The following is a 16,097-nucleotide window of genomic DNA, read 5'->3' as shown; positions in this document are numbered from 1 at the left end:
GTGCTTGGTTGGATACAGATATGTGCAACTTGCAGTGGGAGCTGCTGTGTTTTGAGGACATACCTGGTTGTGTATTTGCTTCCCTGTTTTAAGGTCATTAATTCCATATACATTTTGTTTTGGAAGAAAGGAAAGTCAATGTGAGAGATGCAGAGTTTATTTAAAAGCTTTGTAAAAAGATGAGGCCTGGAAATAATCTGACGTAAGCAGATCGACTTGTCTTGGTGCTTGCAGTTTAATTGCAATCCAAGATGGAAGCTGTCTGAGAGAGGAGTTACAGAAGAGCTCTGGGGATGTCTTCAGCTCCTTGGAATGTACCCAGAGTGTCAGAGGACAGGAAGGGGCAGAGGTGCTTCTTGGATTCCTTCAAGATTTGTGAAAACATGATGCTGTTGCATGTTTCCTCTCTCTCTCAAAAAAACCAAGCCTTAGAAATCCCTTGTCAACAGTCTATTTGAGCCTGGGCTATCAAGTCTGTAGGGCAGACAAAACCCAAAGCATTGAATCCAAATTCAACAAAAGTCATAAATATTTGGAGGGATGGCATACAGAAATACTTAATTGGATGAAAGAGGAAAGATCAAGGACCCAAACAGTTAGTTGAGGAACAAGCCTGATACCAGAATATCAGTGTTCTTTTGTTTGTAATTATTTGTCTCTTTAACATGCTGAGTGAACAACTGACAGCAAAATGTCAAGGCTTATTAAGGTCTGTCCTCTTGCAGGAAGAGCTGATAAACTTGGTTGTGATCTCTCAGCTGGCTCACATACCAGAGGATAAAGACCATCAAGTCCGAAAACTGGCCACTCAGCTACTCGTAGACCTGGCTGAAGGCTGCAACACACATCACTTTAACAGCTTGCTTGATATCATAGAAAAGGTGAGGCAGAGTTTGGTCAATTGTCAGTAGTATCGCCACATCTTTTGCCAGGTCCCCTTACTGTGACTGAGGAGACTAACCCAGGACTGTTATCACTTGCACGGTTCACTAGGCTATTGTAAAATTGCTGGGTTTTGGAGGATGCAAGCCTGAAGTGCGGAGCGGAAGGGAGCTTTAGAAACCCTATCAACACACCTCCGAGCTACCTGACAGAGCTTGCAGAATTTCCTGCAAGGATGACTTGCTGTAGTCTTTCCTGACCTTCCAGGATGTAAATAAAGAAAAGGTGTGTTGCAGATTTAAACCATGGATTGCTTTTCTTTTTAAAAGGTGGCTGCACATTCTCTCTCCTCTCCTTCTGAACTGGAAGAGAGGGACTTGCTCTCGTATTCTGCTTCTTTGGAGGATGTCAAGACAGCAGTTCTTGGACTCCTGATAATTCTTCAGGTAAATGCTGCAAAGCACTAAACACGTCTTCTTCAGAATAGTCTTCTGCTGGACTTGGCTTTTTAGATAACCGTTCTCCCACTATTGAATATTCCGACTTTTGTCCACTTAATGTTTTAACTCTTGTTTTGGTCACTCCTTTTGCTTTTGGGTACTGTACGACTGTTTGCTAAATGTTTTATTTTCTTAATTTCCATTGTACAATGAATATGAGCACATTTTCATGTGCGGAGGCCAGATGTGTTCATAAACCAGCAGAAAGGGAGTGGTTCATAACCTTGAATAGATCCATTGTGTTTGGGTAGCATGTCCCGAGACATGGTTAAGCAGTTGTGAAGAGCTGGTTGTTCCAGCCAGTGCCCTTCTGGAGCCAGGTAGAGTTGCTGTGGAGTCTTTGCAGAGGTTCTGTCCAGAGCCATCTGTTCATCTTGCTTTCAGGAGCAAGTTTTTGCTGTGTTTTTCTTGAATTCTCAGTGCAGATACACATTTCTGAATAACAAGTGTCAGTCTGCCTTTTGCTTTGTGTTTCTGTTCCTCTGTAGACAAAACTCTACAGCTTACCCTCCAGCCATGCAACGCGGGTGTATGAGATGCTGATTCACCACGTCCAACGCCATTATATATACGCGTACAGCCTTGCTGTTGCCAGCAGCATCAGATTGCAGGTATGAGCAGTAACCTATGCTTTCAGGTCGAGAGCTGCATGCTGTCTTTGGAATTCTTGGGTGGCAGGTGGGGAATGTGTGCTCTAGAGCTTGCCAGAAGTAAAATTAAACGTTTCTTGGCTAATAGGAGTATGTATATGTACTGTAACACCAGAAGCGATCCCTCGTACAGAGCTAGCCACAGCATCTATTAAAAATCCCCTTGTACTTGCAAAAGTGTCTCATGGGGAGGTGGGAGAGTATTCCACTGGTTTGGGTTTTGAGTGATTCCAGTGTCTTCTCTGTTACAGGTATTTGATTTCCTGCTGATGCTTCGAGCTGACTCCCTCCACCGTCTTGGCCTTTCCAACAAGGATGGAGCAGTGAGGTTTAGCCCTTACTGTCTATGTGATTTTGTGTAGGTTTCTCATTGCATTAAGCAAAAGCTGTTCTCCAAACTACTTGGTATTTTTGCACAAGCTTAATGGTCCATCAGTAGCAATCTGCAGTTTTTCTAAATCTTCCAAATCCTGATGAATCAGCTACTAGACAAGTCTATAGTTACAGCCTAGGATTGTCGCCACTAATAACTCATTGGTGAATTGTTCTTACAAATCACTTACCTACAGAGCTCTCAATCTCGGACATGAAATTTCTGTTCCTGCTCACAAAACTTCACAAAAACGTTGGCAATTTCCTGCCTGAAACCAGTTTTCACATTGAGGTTTGATTCAATGATTTGTACAAATCTGACTATTTTTGATTTTATAGCTTGGTCTGAAGTTCTTTGTGTAACATGCCCCAAAAGATACCTTGCTAAATTTGCTAAGGGCCTGGATAGAAGAATCCTTAACCTAACTGAACTGACTCATTCCTGTCCGTCTACTGGGCAATCCTGTGTTTTTCACTTGAAAATGCAATTTATATTGTTGTTTGGTCATTAAACTGGTTACCAAATAGGGTAGCACTGTAGGTCACATGAATAGGCTGTTCTGAGCTTGATTTTACATGACATGTATTTTTCTCCCTTTCCATGTTGTAGAGAAGCAGAGAAGAGGGCTTCTGAGAAAAAGCCGACTGGTACGCTCTCTCCGCCTTCAGGAAGCCCCAGTGTGCCTTCCCAGAACGCCACCGTTCGTATAGGGCATCTGCCATACTCCATGGTCTTTGGCGTCCTTCTGCAGTGTTTGAAGCAAGTACGTCCACTCGTAATGAGAGCTGTCAACTTAAACCAGCTGGCAAGGGAATTCTGTCCCACAGTATCTAAATAACGTCTGAAAAGCAATACGAAAATCCTCCTTCTTGGGGAGAATCTGTGTGTGATTGTGCAGCTTTACAACCACCAGTGGGAGCACCAGTTCAGCTCTTCAGAAACTAAGCAAAGCTTTCATTTCACTCTGCTTCAGAGCAGACAAGGGCAAAAAAAAATGGGTTTGTTAAACAAAGATCAAATAAATAATCCTGTTTCTGAAAGGGCATTTGAAACTAAAAGAAACCTTCCTACTGCAAGTTTTTGAAGTATTTTGAGATTTGGTAAGTGTTTCAGTTGCTAATAAACTGTAAATATAAATTGTTCATTAGTGTTGTATTTGACATAGCTGTGTGCTGAGGGGTTGTCTTGCTCTGGAAGTTAATTTGTGCTGGTGGTTAGGAGAATTGAATTCCGTCTCTGTCTTTTTGAGCCCAGTCAGATCTGGATACAAGTTGTCTTCCGGTTTGCAGTGCCAATATTGCACCTAGAGCTGGATGACAGACAGGAGGTCACTTGTGACAGCTAAATGCCACTTCTTTTTATGTAGCTACCATGGCAAGACATACATCTGCCTAGGAACTGGCATGCTGTCTGAAACTTGATTGGTCTTACTTTCAAACTGAACTGAAATTGTACAAAAATTTTCCACCTTAACTTTTTCTTTCTTTCCAGGAGACAGACTGGAAGGTGTTGAAGTTGGTCCTCAACAAATTACCTGAATCCCTCCGCTATAAAGTGCTATTTTTAACCTCTCCTTGTAACATAGACCTCCTGGCCTCCGCGCTGAGCTACATGGTAATGCTATGCACCCTACTGATGTATAATCATCAGATCCTTCGGTTGCGTGAGAGTTGGTTGGGGGTTTTCTTTGAGTTTTGTTTTGTTTGTTTGTTTTTTTTTCCTTCAGTCTAATATTTTGAAGATTAGCATGCGGGTTGTCAATCCTCACTCACCTTCCCTTTTTGCGAGGGTTGTTTTAGGTACAGAAGTAGGTAATAATGACTGTTCGTTAAGTATGTATGTATACATGTGAAAAGGGAGCTATGGGCAGTGCCTGTCTACTGCCTTTTAGTGAGTATTTTTAGCCTGAGGTGTTCTAACTTACTGTGTGATATATCAGCTCACAGACAAAAAGACTACCGACAGACTCCATGGTACCCCAGAAGGCTTTTCTCGCACTGATTTGCATCTGGCTGTAGTTCCAGTACTGACGGCATTAATATCTTATCATAATTATCTGGACAAAGCTAAACAGGTATGGGGAAAGGAAGAGGAGGTAGGAGGGATGGGGCCTGAGCCTGTATAGTAGAGCATTTTCTCATACTAGCTGGTTAGGAGACTTAAGTGCAAAGTAACGCTGCCCTTTTCTATTATAAAAAGCTTTATCTACTGTATTTGGAGTGGGGTCAGGGGTGAAAAAATACTTTGCTAACTTTGTGCAGCAGTAACCGTCCGGTCAGTTGGATTCAGTGTTCTGTGTCCGTACCTGTCCCCCCTTGCAGGTCACTGAGTGACTTTAGCCTCTGCTGGAAGACCCTGATAAACATAAAAATTCTGTTTAATCAAAAACTTAAATAATAATTTCTAAAATGTCTACTCAATTAAAGTCCTATCTTAAGATTTTGGCATAGAATACATACAACATCATTTCGGGTTCTGTGTTAGCGCATTTTGGATGACAATTCATGTGCATCATACAGGTCTTGCAGTAGTGATACCTTGCAAGCCATTCTGAAACGCTAACTGAAGTCAGGAGATCGTACATCAGAGGTTTTCTCTTTCCCTGTATTATGACTTTTTTTCTTTTTTACCCTTCTAGCGTGAAATAGTGTATTGCCTGGAACATGGTCTTATTTATCGCTGTGCAAACCAGTGCGTTGTGGCACTCTCTGTCTGTAGCGTCGAGATGCCCGACATCATTATAAAGGCACTTCCTGTCTTAATAGTCAAATTAACCCACATTTCCGCTACAGCCAATATGGCAATCCCTCTCTTAGAATTTCTTTCAAGTAAGTCAGAATGTTCTTCTACTTTCGATCTTCTGTAGTTGTATTGTTTGCATTGAATATGGGTATTTTGGTTGTGTTAGTCATGTGGAATGCATTGTAAGGGTTTCTTGGGTTCTGGTGATGCCCTTGCACCATCCTCAAGATATAGATGTTTGATCATCTCTTGTTTGTTACTGCTTTTCTATTTAAAGCACTCGCACACACTGAAGAAAGAGGCATGCTCTGTGTAGCGCAGTCATATGGTGATGGGAAATACGAAGCTGCTTTCTCCACCTTGCTGCTTATAACTTAAATAGCGTGAAATTCCACCATGATGTTAACTTCCATGTCAGCTGATGATTCAGAAGAAACAAAACAATTCAAATTAAACTGAATTGTGATATTGAATAGTTTGTGTTCAGACCTCACCTATGTTGGTTTTCTTCTTGAACTGTTCTAGCTCTAGCAAGGCTGCCTCACCTCTACAGGAACTTTGCAGCAGAGCAGTATGCCAGTGTGTTTGCCATCTCCCTACCATACACAAACCCTTCCAAGTGAGTTCATAGCAAATGTGCTTCTTCCTCATCTGTAAAATTAAGAGAATGAGACATGCTTTTTTTTGTAGTACTGGGGTCAAGGTTGGCTATAGGATATTGCTCATTCTGGTATCTCCAGGCTTTTTCTGAAGAAGGGACATACTCACCTTGGACAAAATATCTGTTGTTCTTGAACAGAACTTTTGAGGTTTTTTTCTTTATACTTACAGTAGGTAAAGGAACAGTTCTGTTTCTGAGATTGAAAAGTCCTTCTGTTCAGTTCTGGAATAGCATCATAATGCAGCATTAAACTCTGTGGAGGTCCTTCTGCTGTTTTAGGTTTAACCAGTACATCGTTTGCCTGGCCCATCACGTGATAGCTATGTGGTTCATTCGGTGTCGCCTTCCCTTCCGAAAGGACTTTGTCCCCTATATTACAAAGGTAATGGACACTGCTGAATCAAATAGTACATAATAAAAATGGTTACTTAAAAACTGGTTTGAGAAGCTTAAAGGTTCTGTTTGAAGCTAGAAAAATTCTCATTTTCTTGTCAATATCTTTCTCAAAACTGACTGTGAGTTCTTGTGCGTTGGCCCATGATTGCGGTCTTTGAGCTGCACGTCCTAGCCATTCACACTGTTATCTGTTTGTCTCAATTGGCAGGGTTTGCGCTCAAATGTCCTCCTTTCCTTTGATGACACGCCTGAGAAGGACAGTTTCAGGGCTCGCAGTACAAGCCTGAATGAGAGGCCAAAAAGGTAAATTATATTTGACTCCAGCAGAGTCTTTTGTTCCCTGTTCTAGCGCTCACACCCTTCCCTGTGTTTTTCTGGAGGAGGCTGGGTCTAGTTATCCAAAATCTGACAGTGCATTTAAGCAAGCAAAGTAAACCTCTTTAGGTCAGGGGATTGGTAAAAGACAAACTTAGGTTGGTAAGAAGCTGGAATCAAACCAAGCTGACAGTCTCATAGGACGTATGAGGGCATCACTGGCTGTTCTGTAAGCCTTTGCAGTAAGGTGTGGGGCTTTTTGTTGTTAATTTTTGAAAATCAGCAGTTCTTTCAGGTTGATGTCTGTCAGTACGATGCTACCAGAAGTAATAGAGAAGGGTAATACCGGAAGTAGTAGAATACCATGTTCATATTGATAGTGTTAACTCCCTTTGATAACTGATCCGTGATGACTATTTAAATGATTGCCAGAGAAATTGTTGTGATTAGCAACCCGTATAAATTGAGAGCGCCAATGCTGTGTTTTTCCATAGTGCTGTCAAGTCAGTGTGGACAGGGTGGCAGACAGCTGCCTTCTGTGTGTCTGGATGGCCCGATCCTTTTTTTTTTAATTGTGAAGCCATTACGTCAGTTTTAAGCAAAACCTAATGTCTTTAGAAGCTAGAACAGATCTTGCCAACAGTCTTTCAAAGTAACGTTTACTGGGATAGGAAGATATTCCTCGGAAGGTGTTCAGGGTTTCTCTAACATCCTTTTACCTTCAGGGCTTACCTAAATTGGTTCACTTAACTTGCTTCAGTGTTTTAATGTGCAATAAGCATACAGTGGCATTTGAACCCTGGGGAAAGTGCCTCTACTTTAACTGCAAGGCTCAAGGAGTATCTTGCAATGAAGAAACACCATCCCTGTCCTAATGCTATAGCTGTAAACCCTGTTTTGTGTTTCATCTCTCCCATCTCCTCCTCTTTCATTCAGAAACTTGGAAGAGAAGCCTTTTGACACTCATCTCTCAAATTAGAATTTCAACTAATCTTTTTTCCAAAAACCTGTTAAATTCTACCAGGTTGGAATACTACTGTATCTAAAGGCTTTTGCTAACGCTGCTGGATCACTTGCCACAGAAATCTCTGCTAAGGAGTGTGGGCTGTACTCAGGCAGCAACCCGAAACACCAGAATGGCAGGATGCCACTGCCTCTGAGTCCATCTGAGCTTGGATTCTGGCTAAATGAGAGGAAATAGCTTTGAGCAGATATCAGTTTCCTTACTTGAGAAGCTTGTGTGCTTGGTTTTCACGCCTTAAGCCCAAAGAATAAGCATTTCTGTGCCCTAGCTGAGGTGCTGGGTGTTCCAAGAGATCAAGATCCCAACGGTTCCCAAGGTTGCTGAATGGCATGATGTTGATGTAGGTGGTTATCTCAGAGTATGGGCCTGTGCTCTCTGCAGTCACATCTCCAGTTGTGGCCAAAAGTAATTTGTCAGAGGTCGTTGGGAGAAGAACAAATAAATTCTGATCCCTCCAGGTGGCTATCTGAAATGTAATAATTCACTGAAAGGAGGATAGCAAATAAATCATGTTTAGAAAGAGCCAGAAGGGTTACATTGGTATCCGCATTTTATATATGGGGATGTGAACTGCTGGACCAACTGTTATGCCCGAATTACTACTGAGCTAGGCATGCATCTCAGCAGTGACTAATTAAAGTGCCTCTTAGATGTTAATTGCTGTCATCTCCCACATGTGGTTGGCACCTGACAGTGTAAAGGCTTATCTTTCTTTCTGTTCCAGTTGAAAGTCAAGTGGATTACCTCGAGCCACCTGAAATAAGATAGCTTGTTTGACAGAAAAGCATCACGCAGTCAGCAACAGCCAAGAGGATGTTTTTCTTCTTGCCCTTCTGTCTGTGCAGTGTGAGAAGGATCAGTCTCATATAGATGGGCTGAGTCTCCCCCAGCGTCTCGAGCTGAGCTAAGGAGCACCTCTGACTGGCCCTGGGTCTTTTTGTGATTCAGGGTAGAAGCTCAGATTTGGGCCAGGCCTAACAGAGGTAGAGATGGCTGACATATTCCTGTGTCTCTTAGAAAAATGTGCTGCTACTTGGTATTAGTAAAGCATTTTAGGATCTGGTCTCTGTGGAAGTAGTCAGGTTTTTAGCCGTGCTGAAGTGGTGAGCTGGGGCAACAGAAGAGGTGGTTGAACTGCACAAAACTTCTCAGACTTGAGAAATTTGTGCCAAATTAGCATTCAGGTGCTCTTGCCTTTGTTTAACAGTGCAGTATTCCAACTATCATTTCAATCAGTTTTTCGTTTTAACTTGTACTAATTTCATTTGTTTTGTAGCACGTTTAAAATCTTGTTTTCAAAATGTGGTTTGTCTTTTTAATGCTTTCAGCTCTGCTTGTTTGTACGTTTTAATTTTTGTTTTCCTTTTTTGGCATTTGTTTTATTTTACATCACCCTCCGGGATCCCCCAATATTGACCCTGTGACCTGTGACCTTTCAACCTACATCCCTACAATGATTTCCTCCCTTCCTGTGACCTCTTTTGGGGCTTGGTGCTTCTCCACCTAGTAGTTTAAGACTAGCCAAAAATGCAAAGCAAGGCTTGAATAACTCTCCTCCAGTGAAAGAGCTGAAAGAATCCTCTGCAGTTGATGCCTTCCGATCCCGCAGCATCAGTGTGTCTGAACATGTGGTCCGCAGGTAGAGGCACTTTAAATGGGGAGAATCCAAGAGCAACTCAGCACTTGGAAGTTTTACTGCAAGGGTGGGTGGAAGCAGGGTGGAATTGCATGTGGGATGCTTGCATGACTTTGTTACGCAATAAAAAGCTGGCCTTAGCCACCGTCAAAGGTTTTGGGAAAGTATCATGGATATCCCATGGCTTCCCAAGGCCGGCAATTGGGTTGTCACATCACACTCTAAGTTGAGTATGGTTACTTTGCCCTATTCTCTGATGCTTTAGCAACAAAAATTTCTGTTTTCAAAGTAAAGATGGTGAAGGGGGGAAAAACAAACAAACAAACAAAAAACACCAGGGGAAAAAAAAAAGGGGAAGAAAAAGGTTGCATTCTGGTCAAGTGAGAGTCCTGGTTAAAACTCATGAAAGCTTCAGCCTTCTAAGCAGCGACTTGCCCCAGGAGAGGCTTTTGATACTCTGCAAACTTGCGTACAGGCCCTCCTCCCAAACTATGAGGAATAGTTCTGGCCTCAGTTTAGGATTTGTTCTTTGAGGCAAAGGGAGCTGACAGAAGTATTCTGGTCTAAAGCATGATGCCGTGAAAACCTTAATTTGTCTTTCCGTAGAGCAGTGAAATGTGTGCTCAACCCATATGAAGCTATTGCTTTCACGGCTAAAGGAAACAGGTTTTGATTGCAGACATTGATTTGCTCACATGAAAGATGAAACAATTTATACTAGTTTTTAAAATGTATTTCTGGATTACTGCCCTTGAGTGTTAAACTGCTGTCTGTCATATGTTGGTTTAAAATCTGGACCTGAAGATTTGTGCCTTAATCTGTAAGGATTGCTGTCAGTGGAACTTTATTTTCTGTGTTTTTATTTTTGACTGTAACTATATGGTATTTGGGGGAAAGACTCTGAAGTGAGTCAATTGTGAATACAATTCTGGCACTTCATTCTCTGATATCCCCATTCATCTATTAGGTGATTTTCTTCTCTTGTATTTATATGTAAATGGTAGCAACTAAAAGTTCAGATAATTACCCTTAATGATGCCAAAGAAGTTGCCATGTCATAAAAAATTTGGCTGTATCTCAGCTTAGTTTGTATTACGATGGCATAAGGAGTCATCTTTATAAAATACTGCGATCCAGCCTGTTATTGCAGTTGTTTTAAATTGCATTGCTAACTTGGCTGATTTGAAGGCAGAGTTGCTCTCTATTCTTGTGCCAATTTCCTGTTCAGAGTGCAATTTTTTTCAATTTCAAGTTAAATTAGGTTTTACATAGCTATTGAATTTGGAGGAAAAAAATCAATATATGAAAGGGATGCAACAGAGAAAAAAGCAAACCACAGGATTATAACATTAATTCTGGAGTGCCCCGATTTGTGGCTCATGGGCAACATGTTGGCTGGGAAACTGCAGGTCACGGGACGCTTGCCCTCACTATAGATTAGCGAGCTCAAAGCATGGTGCTGCCACTCGCTCTTTGCTTGGTGCACTTGCCCATGGGCCACCCAACATCAGAGAGCGCTGGCCTAGTCAGTTGATGGACATTTAAATGTTTCTCAGTCTCTCAAGATAAAATACACTTTCTGCAATGACAATCTACAAAGCACAGCATGAGGCTGATCCAAAAGTATTTTTATTATGTCCTGGGTTTAATGTCTGGCCACCTCTCCGATCTGGCACTTGCATGTATCGCAGGTTGTTCTGCATCACACTGTCTCTCGGGTGACAGGGACAAGCATTTTGCAATGTGATCTGTCAGTTGGAAACATTCTCTTCTAGTCGGATACAAACATCCATCACTAGTTCAAGCCTGGGCTCTGCAGATGAAAATTCAATGGCTCAGGCTGATGACAACTTAAAAAATCTCCACCTGGAGCTCACTGAGACCTGTCTGGATATGATGGCTCGATACGTCTTTTCAAACTTCACTGCGGTGCCTAAGAGGTAGGGGTCAGTCGGTGACCATGGGAGAGATGTTTTTGTTTGAGGTTCGTATTTCACTTTATTAGTGGAAAATTACCGTGACACATTTGAGATTCTGGCAGGCCCGGGCTCTGAAGCCATCCCTCACAGATAAAATCTGCCTTGGCTAAATATGAGGTTAGATGAGAGAAGTCCACTGGAGCCGACCAGTCTTTGCCTCAGCCTTGAGCTGTCCAGAAGGAGATGCCTTGAAGGCATGCTGTCTGTGAGCAGTGCTTTGCTCCGTGTCCTTGCTGGATAATCACAGTCTTCGCTACAGAACTGAATGTCGTGCCAGCTGGCTTCAAATGGAGGGCATTTACTTTTCTTGCTAGCCCTTCCCAGAAGGAGAGACGTAGCTCAGACGAGGCTCGTTCCCTTCTGCTCTGTGGTGTGCGTCCAGGATTGAACTGGACTGCTCTGCAACGTGTGTCCAGTAGTACTACTATCAATCGAAACTAAATTCAGCTCATCCCTTACCCTGATGGATAAGGTGTATGTTGATGACCAGGGGGTGTGTTAAAAACGCTGTGTAAAGAAGGCAAGCAGGCAGTACCTCCTGTGTAGTTACATGAAATAAGGCACCCGTGTAGGCTCTGTGCTCTGCAGCCCGAGAGCTGTCTTCATCACAAATGTGGTTCTAGGTCTCCTGTGGGTGAGTTTCTGTTGGCTGGAGGAAGGACGAAGACGTGGCTGGTTGGTAACAAGCTGGTGACCATCACTACAAGCGTTGGAACAGGGACAAGGTCCCTGCTTGGCCTAGACTCTGGAGAGCTCCAAAGCAGCACAGAATCAAGGTAAATTTTGCTCCCACTTCTAGAAATTTCCACCTAACGGAGTCACTTAAACCACTGTTACAGTGCATCTTTTTAGGTTTTCCACTTACCAGAAGAGGAATGTCTTATTTGTCCAGCATGACTGATTCCTCTTTCAATAGCATCAGTATCTTTTTTTTTTTCCCACAGCTCAGACCCTGTTTTGCAAGTGAGACAAACTAAAGAAGCTCCAGCAAAACTGGAATCTCAAGCTGGGCAGCAGGTTTGCAGAAGCTCTCGCAACAGAGTCCGATCCATGTCTGGTAAATTCCTATCCTGGAGTCTTACTGCCATGTCTGGGTCCATGTCGCAGTCTTGAGTGTCCAAGTGCCTACCAAAGAGACCTGTGTCTAAACTAATTTGAGAATCTGGACCTGTCTGGTATTTAATAGTGGGCAGGTAGCAGCAGCTGTTGGCCTCAGGAGTGGTGGTGCTCCTCCTGCTCGGCTCTCCTTGCAGGAAAGCTTTGGTGACTGGTTAAGTGGTGAGCACTTGCAGTGAGAATCACCTACGTTTATCTCACCTCATGGTTTAGAAGAAACACATTCAAGGTAAAGTTCTCTTAGGTTCCCAATATTGTGAGCGCAGCTGCTAGAGGAGCTTAAAAGACTTACTTACTACTTCTGAGATATTTTTAGTGCTAACTAAGCATGGCTCTTCCTTCTCTTTTCTGTCTGTCTTGCTAGGTGGTCATGCCTTACGTGTTGGTGCCTTAGACAGCTCAGCCTCCCATTTCCCCAGTGGCTCAGCTTCCCAAGGGACACAGAGTCCTCCTGCTCCCGCGTCTCGATCAGAGAAGACTAATCCTGCTCCACAGACACCTCTGCAGAAAGAAAAAGCAAACTTAGCTGCGTATGTCCCGCTGCTGACACAGGGATGGGCAGAAATCCTAGTGCGCAGACCCACAGGTATCTTTATGTGAGTGCGGAGTGAGCTCTTTTGACTTGCTAAGGAGCCCGAGCCTGGATGAAGAAGAAAAAATCATATTTAGTTGCAAATGGATCTCTCTATTGCTTACTGCCTCTTGAAACTAATACATCTGATACTTGATTCTTTGAAATCACTCTTTAGTGTTCTAAGTCTACAAAAAAACCTGTGAAAAGATTGAAGCATGGACTTAAATGTGTATATTGAGTACTGTTACAGAAATAGAGCCAGATAATATCAACCCTACTTTGCATTTCCCATTTTTATGCTGCTCTGTGCTCCTTCTTGAAAATCCGTCTGTGCTGTGTTTTAGCTTCCCATGCGAGATTTGAGATGAATGAGGCTTATGGCTAGAGCAGCTGCATAATCGTGTCTGCTGTTAGGGAAGGAGTAATGTCATGTTCAAGGTCAAAATTCTTGAATGCTGGTATGTTACACAACATTAACAGGGAATTGTCTGTTTCAGCTGAAAGTTGCTTCATGAGAAAATAACTGACCGGGTATCATTAATTTAAAATACCTGAGTGTTTTGTGTGCCTTTTGGGAATCTGCTGTAGTAATGAGTTACCAAGGATGGTTTTTGAAGAGCTTGGAGTGAAGTACAGAGCACTGGGAGCTACTTACTGAAAATAGGAAATTAATCAAGTGATTAATTGATAATTAAACACAAGCGATGTTCCCCAGGGCTCCGTTTTGGGGCCAGTCTTGTTTAATATCTTTATCAATGATCCGGATGAGGGGATTGAGTGCGCCCTCAGTAAGTTTGCAGATGACACCAAATTGGGCGGGAGTGTTGATCTGCCTGAGGGGAGGAAGGCTCTGCAGAGGGACCTGGACAGGCTGGATCCATGGGCCCAGGCCAATTGTGTGAGGTTCGACAAGGCCAAGTGCAAGGTCCTGCACTTGGCCCACAGCAGCCCCATGCAACGCTACAGGCTTGGGGAAGAGTGGCTGGAAAGCTGCCCAGCAGAGAAGGACCTGGGGGTGTTGGTCGACAGCTGCCTGAATATGAGCCAGCAGTGTGCCCAGGTGGCCAAGAAGGCCAATGGCATCCTGGCTTGGATCAAAAATAGTGTGGCCAGCAGGAGCAGGGCAGTGATCGTGCCCCTGTACTGGGCACTGGTGAGGCTGCACCTCGAATGCTGTGTTCAGTGTTGGGCCCCTCCCCACAAGAGAGACATGGAGGGGCTGGAGCGTGTCCAGAGAAGGGCAGCGCAGCTGGGGAAGGGTCTGGAGCACAAGGCTGAGGGGGAGCAGCTGAGGGACCTGGGGTTGTTTAGCCTGGAGAAAAGGAGGCTGAGGGGAGACCTTATTGCTCTCTACAGCTACCTGACAGGAGGGTGTAGAGAGGTGGGGTTGGTCTCTTCTCCCAGGTAACAAGTGATAGGAGGAGAGGAAATGGCCTCAAGTTGTGCCAGGGGAGGTTTAGATTGGATATTCGGAAAAATTCCTTTACTGAAAGGGTGGTCCAGCATTGGAACGGGCTGCCCAGAGAGGTGGTGGAGTCACCATCCCTGGAGGAGTTCAAAAACCGTGTAGACGTGGCACTTCGGGACATGGTTTCGTAGGCATGGAGGTGTGGGGTTGATGGTTGGACTGGATGATCCAAGAGGTCTTTTTCAACCTTACTGTTTCTATGATTCTGCCAGATGTCAGGAGAACTGAGGACTCGGTCCATTTTGATTTTTACTTGCAAAATCCAAAACAATTTGTGCTTTTTTCGATGTGAGTTGTAAACTTTCTGGAGGGGGAGTACTTAATACTCTTCCCTAATTTTCTCTTACCAGGTAACACAAGCTGGCTAATGAGTCTGGAGAACCCGCTCAGTCCATTTTCTTCAGATATTAACAATATGCCCCTGCAAGAGCTCTCTAATGCACTCATGGCTGCAGAGCGTTTTAAAGAACACCGAGAAACGGCTCTATATAAATCCCTCTCTGTCCCCTCCTCCAGCTTGGCCACCGGGACGGCCAAACCATCGCTTCTCCAGCGTTCCAACACAGGTGAGAGATGTCAGGCCAGTAGCGTGTCCAGCATAGCTGTCACTAGCCTGTTTAAAGTCTGTTGAAGTTGCTGCAGGTCTTCTAGAACAGTAAAGTTAGTAGCATGAGGAATAACATAGCAATGAGAAGGGGAATCAGTTCTTGTCCCTAGAAGTTTTCAGTGAAAAATTCCCTTCCTCCTTGCTTCTGATGTTCCATCAGAAAAGCACTTCTTTTTCTTAAAGAGAAGAAAGAGGAGTAATGGAGCTTCTTTGGAGGAGTAACATGTTTCATGCTAACTGTTCCCCAAATGAAAATGAACAAAGTCATGGTTCTTTTCCCTCTTCCACTTGTTTGGGGCTGATCTGGGCATCCCACATGTGGATGGATCTTCCCATGCAGCGTTTCCATTTCCATTTGTCTTCAGTGTGGGAGTTTGTGTCGGGCACTAAGAGCGCTAGGTTCCTGGGAGAATGGCCTATTACAAACCTTGCCAGCCAGGGTCAGTTAGCTGCCACTGCCTTTTACAGCGTGAGATAGCAGAATGCAAATCCTGTTGGCTGCGGATTTATTCACCTCTTAAAAAGACTTTAGCCTTCAGTTGGTGCAGTTGGTGCAGTTGAATCACTTAAGTTTCTTTTGACGTCTTTATTTTAACGTAGTGGCCAGGGCTTTTCACTGTATTTACTTTGGTGCTAGTTCACTTCCGGAAGAGCTGTTAATGTTGGGAGGTTAGTGTTGACCAAGAGCTGAAATTTTTAAAGCTTTATGTCATCCCTGCTCAGAGCTCTTATCAACAACATCTAACACTGAGGCTCTCGGCACTGCTAGCCCTGTCAAAACTGAGCAGTGGTAACAGCAGACAAGGCTTTTCTGGGGCGGTGGCATCAATGGTATGGATTGTTTGGAAATCTGGTAAAAATGCTAGTTTTCAGGTTCATTTTAAACAGAGCAGGATATGATTTTAGGATTTCAGAATGCATAAATGCAAAATTAGTGTCAAAATCAAATTACCACCTTTAAAAAAAAAAAAAGTGAATTCTTATCCGTGAACACTTTTATTGACTCCTACGAATTTGTGGTGTATAGGTGCTAACTGATTAGTTGAAAGAAGCACCCACCTGAATGCCACTCCTGTGGCAGTCTGAGAAAATAATTTTGGCCACATTCTTGTTAACACCGCCTCTACAGTAGACTCGCCGTTGCTGGCTGGCGAATGGATGTTTTGAAGAAGTT

At 43.4% G+C, this 16,097-nt stretch overlaps 1 protein-coding gene across 9 annotated transcripts in view; it reads left to right on the top strand.

Annotated features, from left to right (window-relative positions):
- TSC2 (TSC complex subunit 2) overlaps nt 1–16,097 on the top strand; it is a 35,930-nt gene that overhangs the window by 9,043 nt on the left and 10,790 nt on the right. For 3 of the 9 annotated variants that reach the window (XM_072877988.1, XM_072877987.1, XM_072877991.1), the window contains 17 exons: nt 726–881; nt 1,212–1,328; nt 1,871–1,993; nt 2,284–2,390; nt 3,015–3,168; nt 3,897–4,019; nt 4,345–4,479; nt 5,044–5,233; nt 5,673–5,766; nt 6,070–6,190; nt 6,413–6,507; nt 9,051–9,182; nt 10,955–11,119; nt 11,782–11,934; nt 12,103–12,215; nt 12,639–12,860; nt 14,667–14,882. In XM_072877988.1, the coding sequence (XP_072734089.1) occupies nt 726–881; nt 1,212–1,328; nt 1,871–1,993; nt 2,284–2,390; nt 3,015–3,168; nt 3,897–4,019; nt 4,345–4,479; nt 5,044–5,233; nt 5,673–5,766; nt 6,070–6,190; nt 6,413–6,507; nt 9,051–9,182; nt 10,955–11,119; nt 11,782–11,934; nt 12,103–12,215; nt 12,639–12,860; nt 14,667–14,882 (2,416 nt within the window). The remainder of the gene's footprint in view (nt 1–725; nt 882–1,211; nt 1,329–1,870; nt 1,994–2,283; nt 2,391–3,014; nt 3,169–3,896; nt 4,020–4,344; nt 4,480–5,043; nt 5,234–5,672; nt 5,767–6,069; nt 6,191–6,412; nt 6,508–9,050; nt 9,183–10,954; nt 11,120–11,781; nt 11,935–12,102; nt 12,216–12,638; nt 12,861–14,666; nt 14,883–16,097) is intronic. The other 6 variants (XM_072877992.1, XM_072877986.1, XM_072877985.1 and 3 more) reach the window with 5 other exon arrangements.

The sequence above is a fragment of the Ciconia boyciana genome, chromosome 13, assembly GCF_034638445.1.
Source record: "Ciconia boyciana chromosome 13, ASM3463844v1, whole genome shotgun sequence".
NCBI lineage: Eukaryota > Metazoa > Chordata > Aves > Ciconiiformes > Ciconiidae > Ciconia > Ciconia boyciana.
Note: the sequence above shows the minus strand (reverse complement) of the source record. Positions and strands in the feature narration are given on the sequence as shown.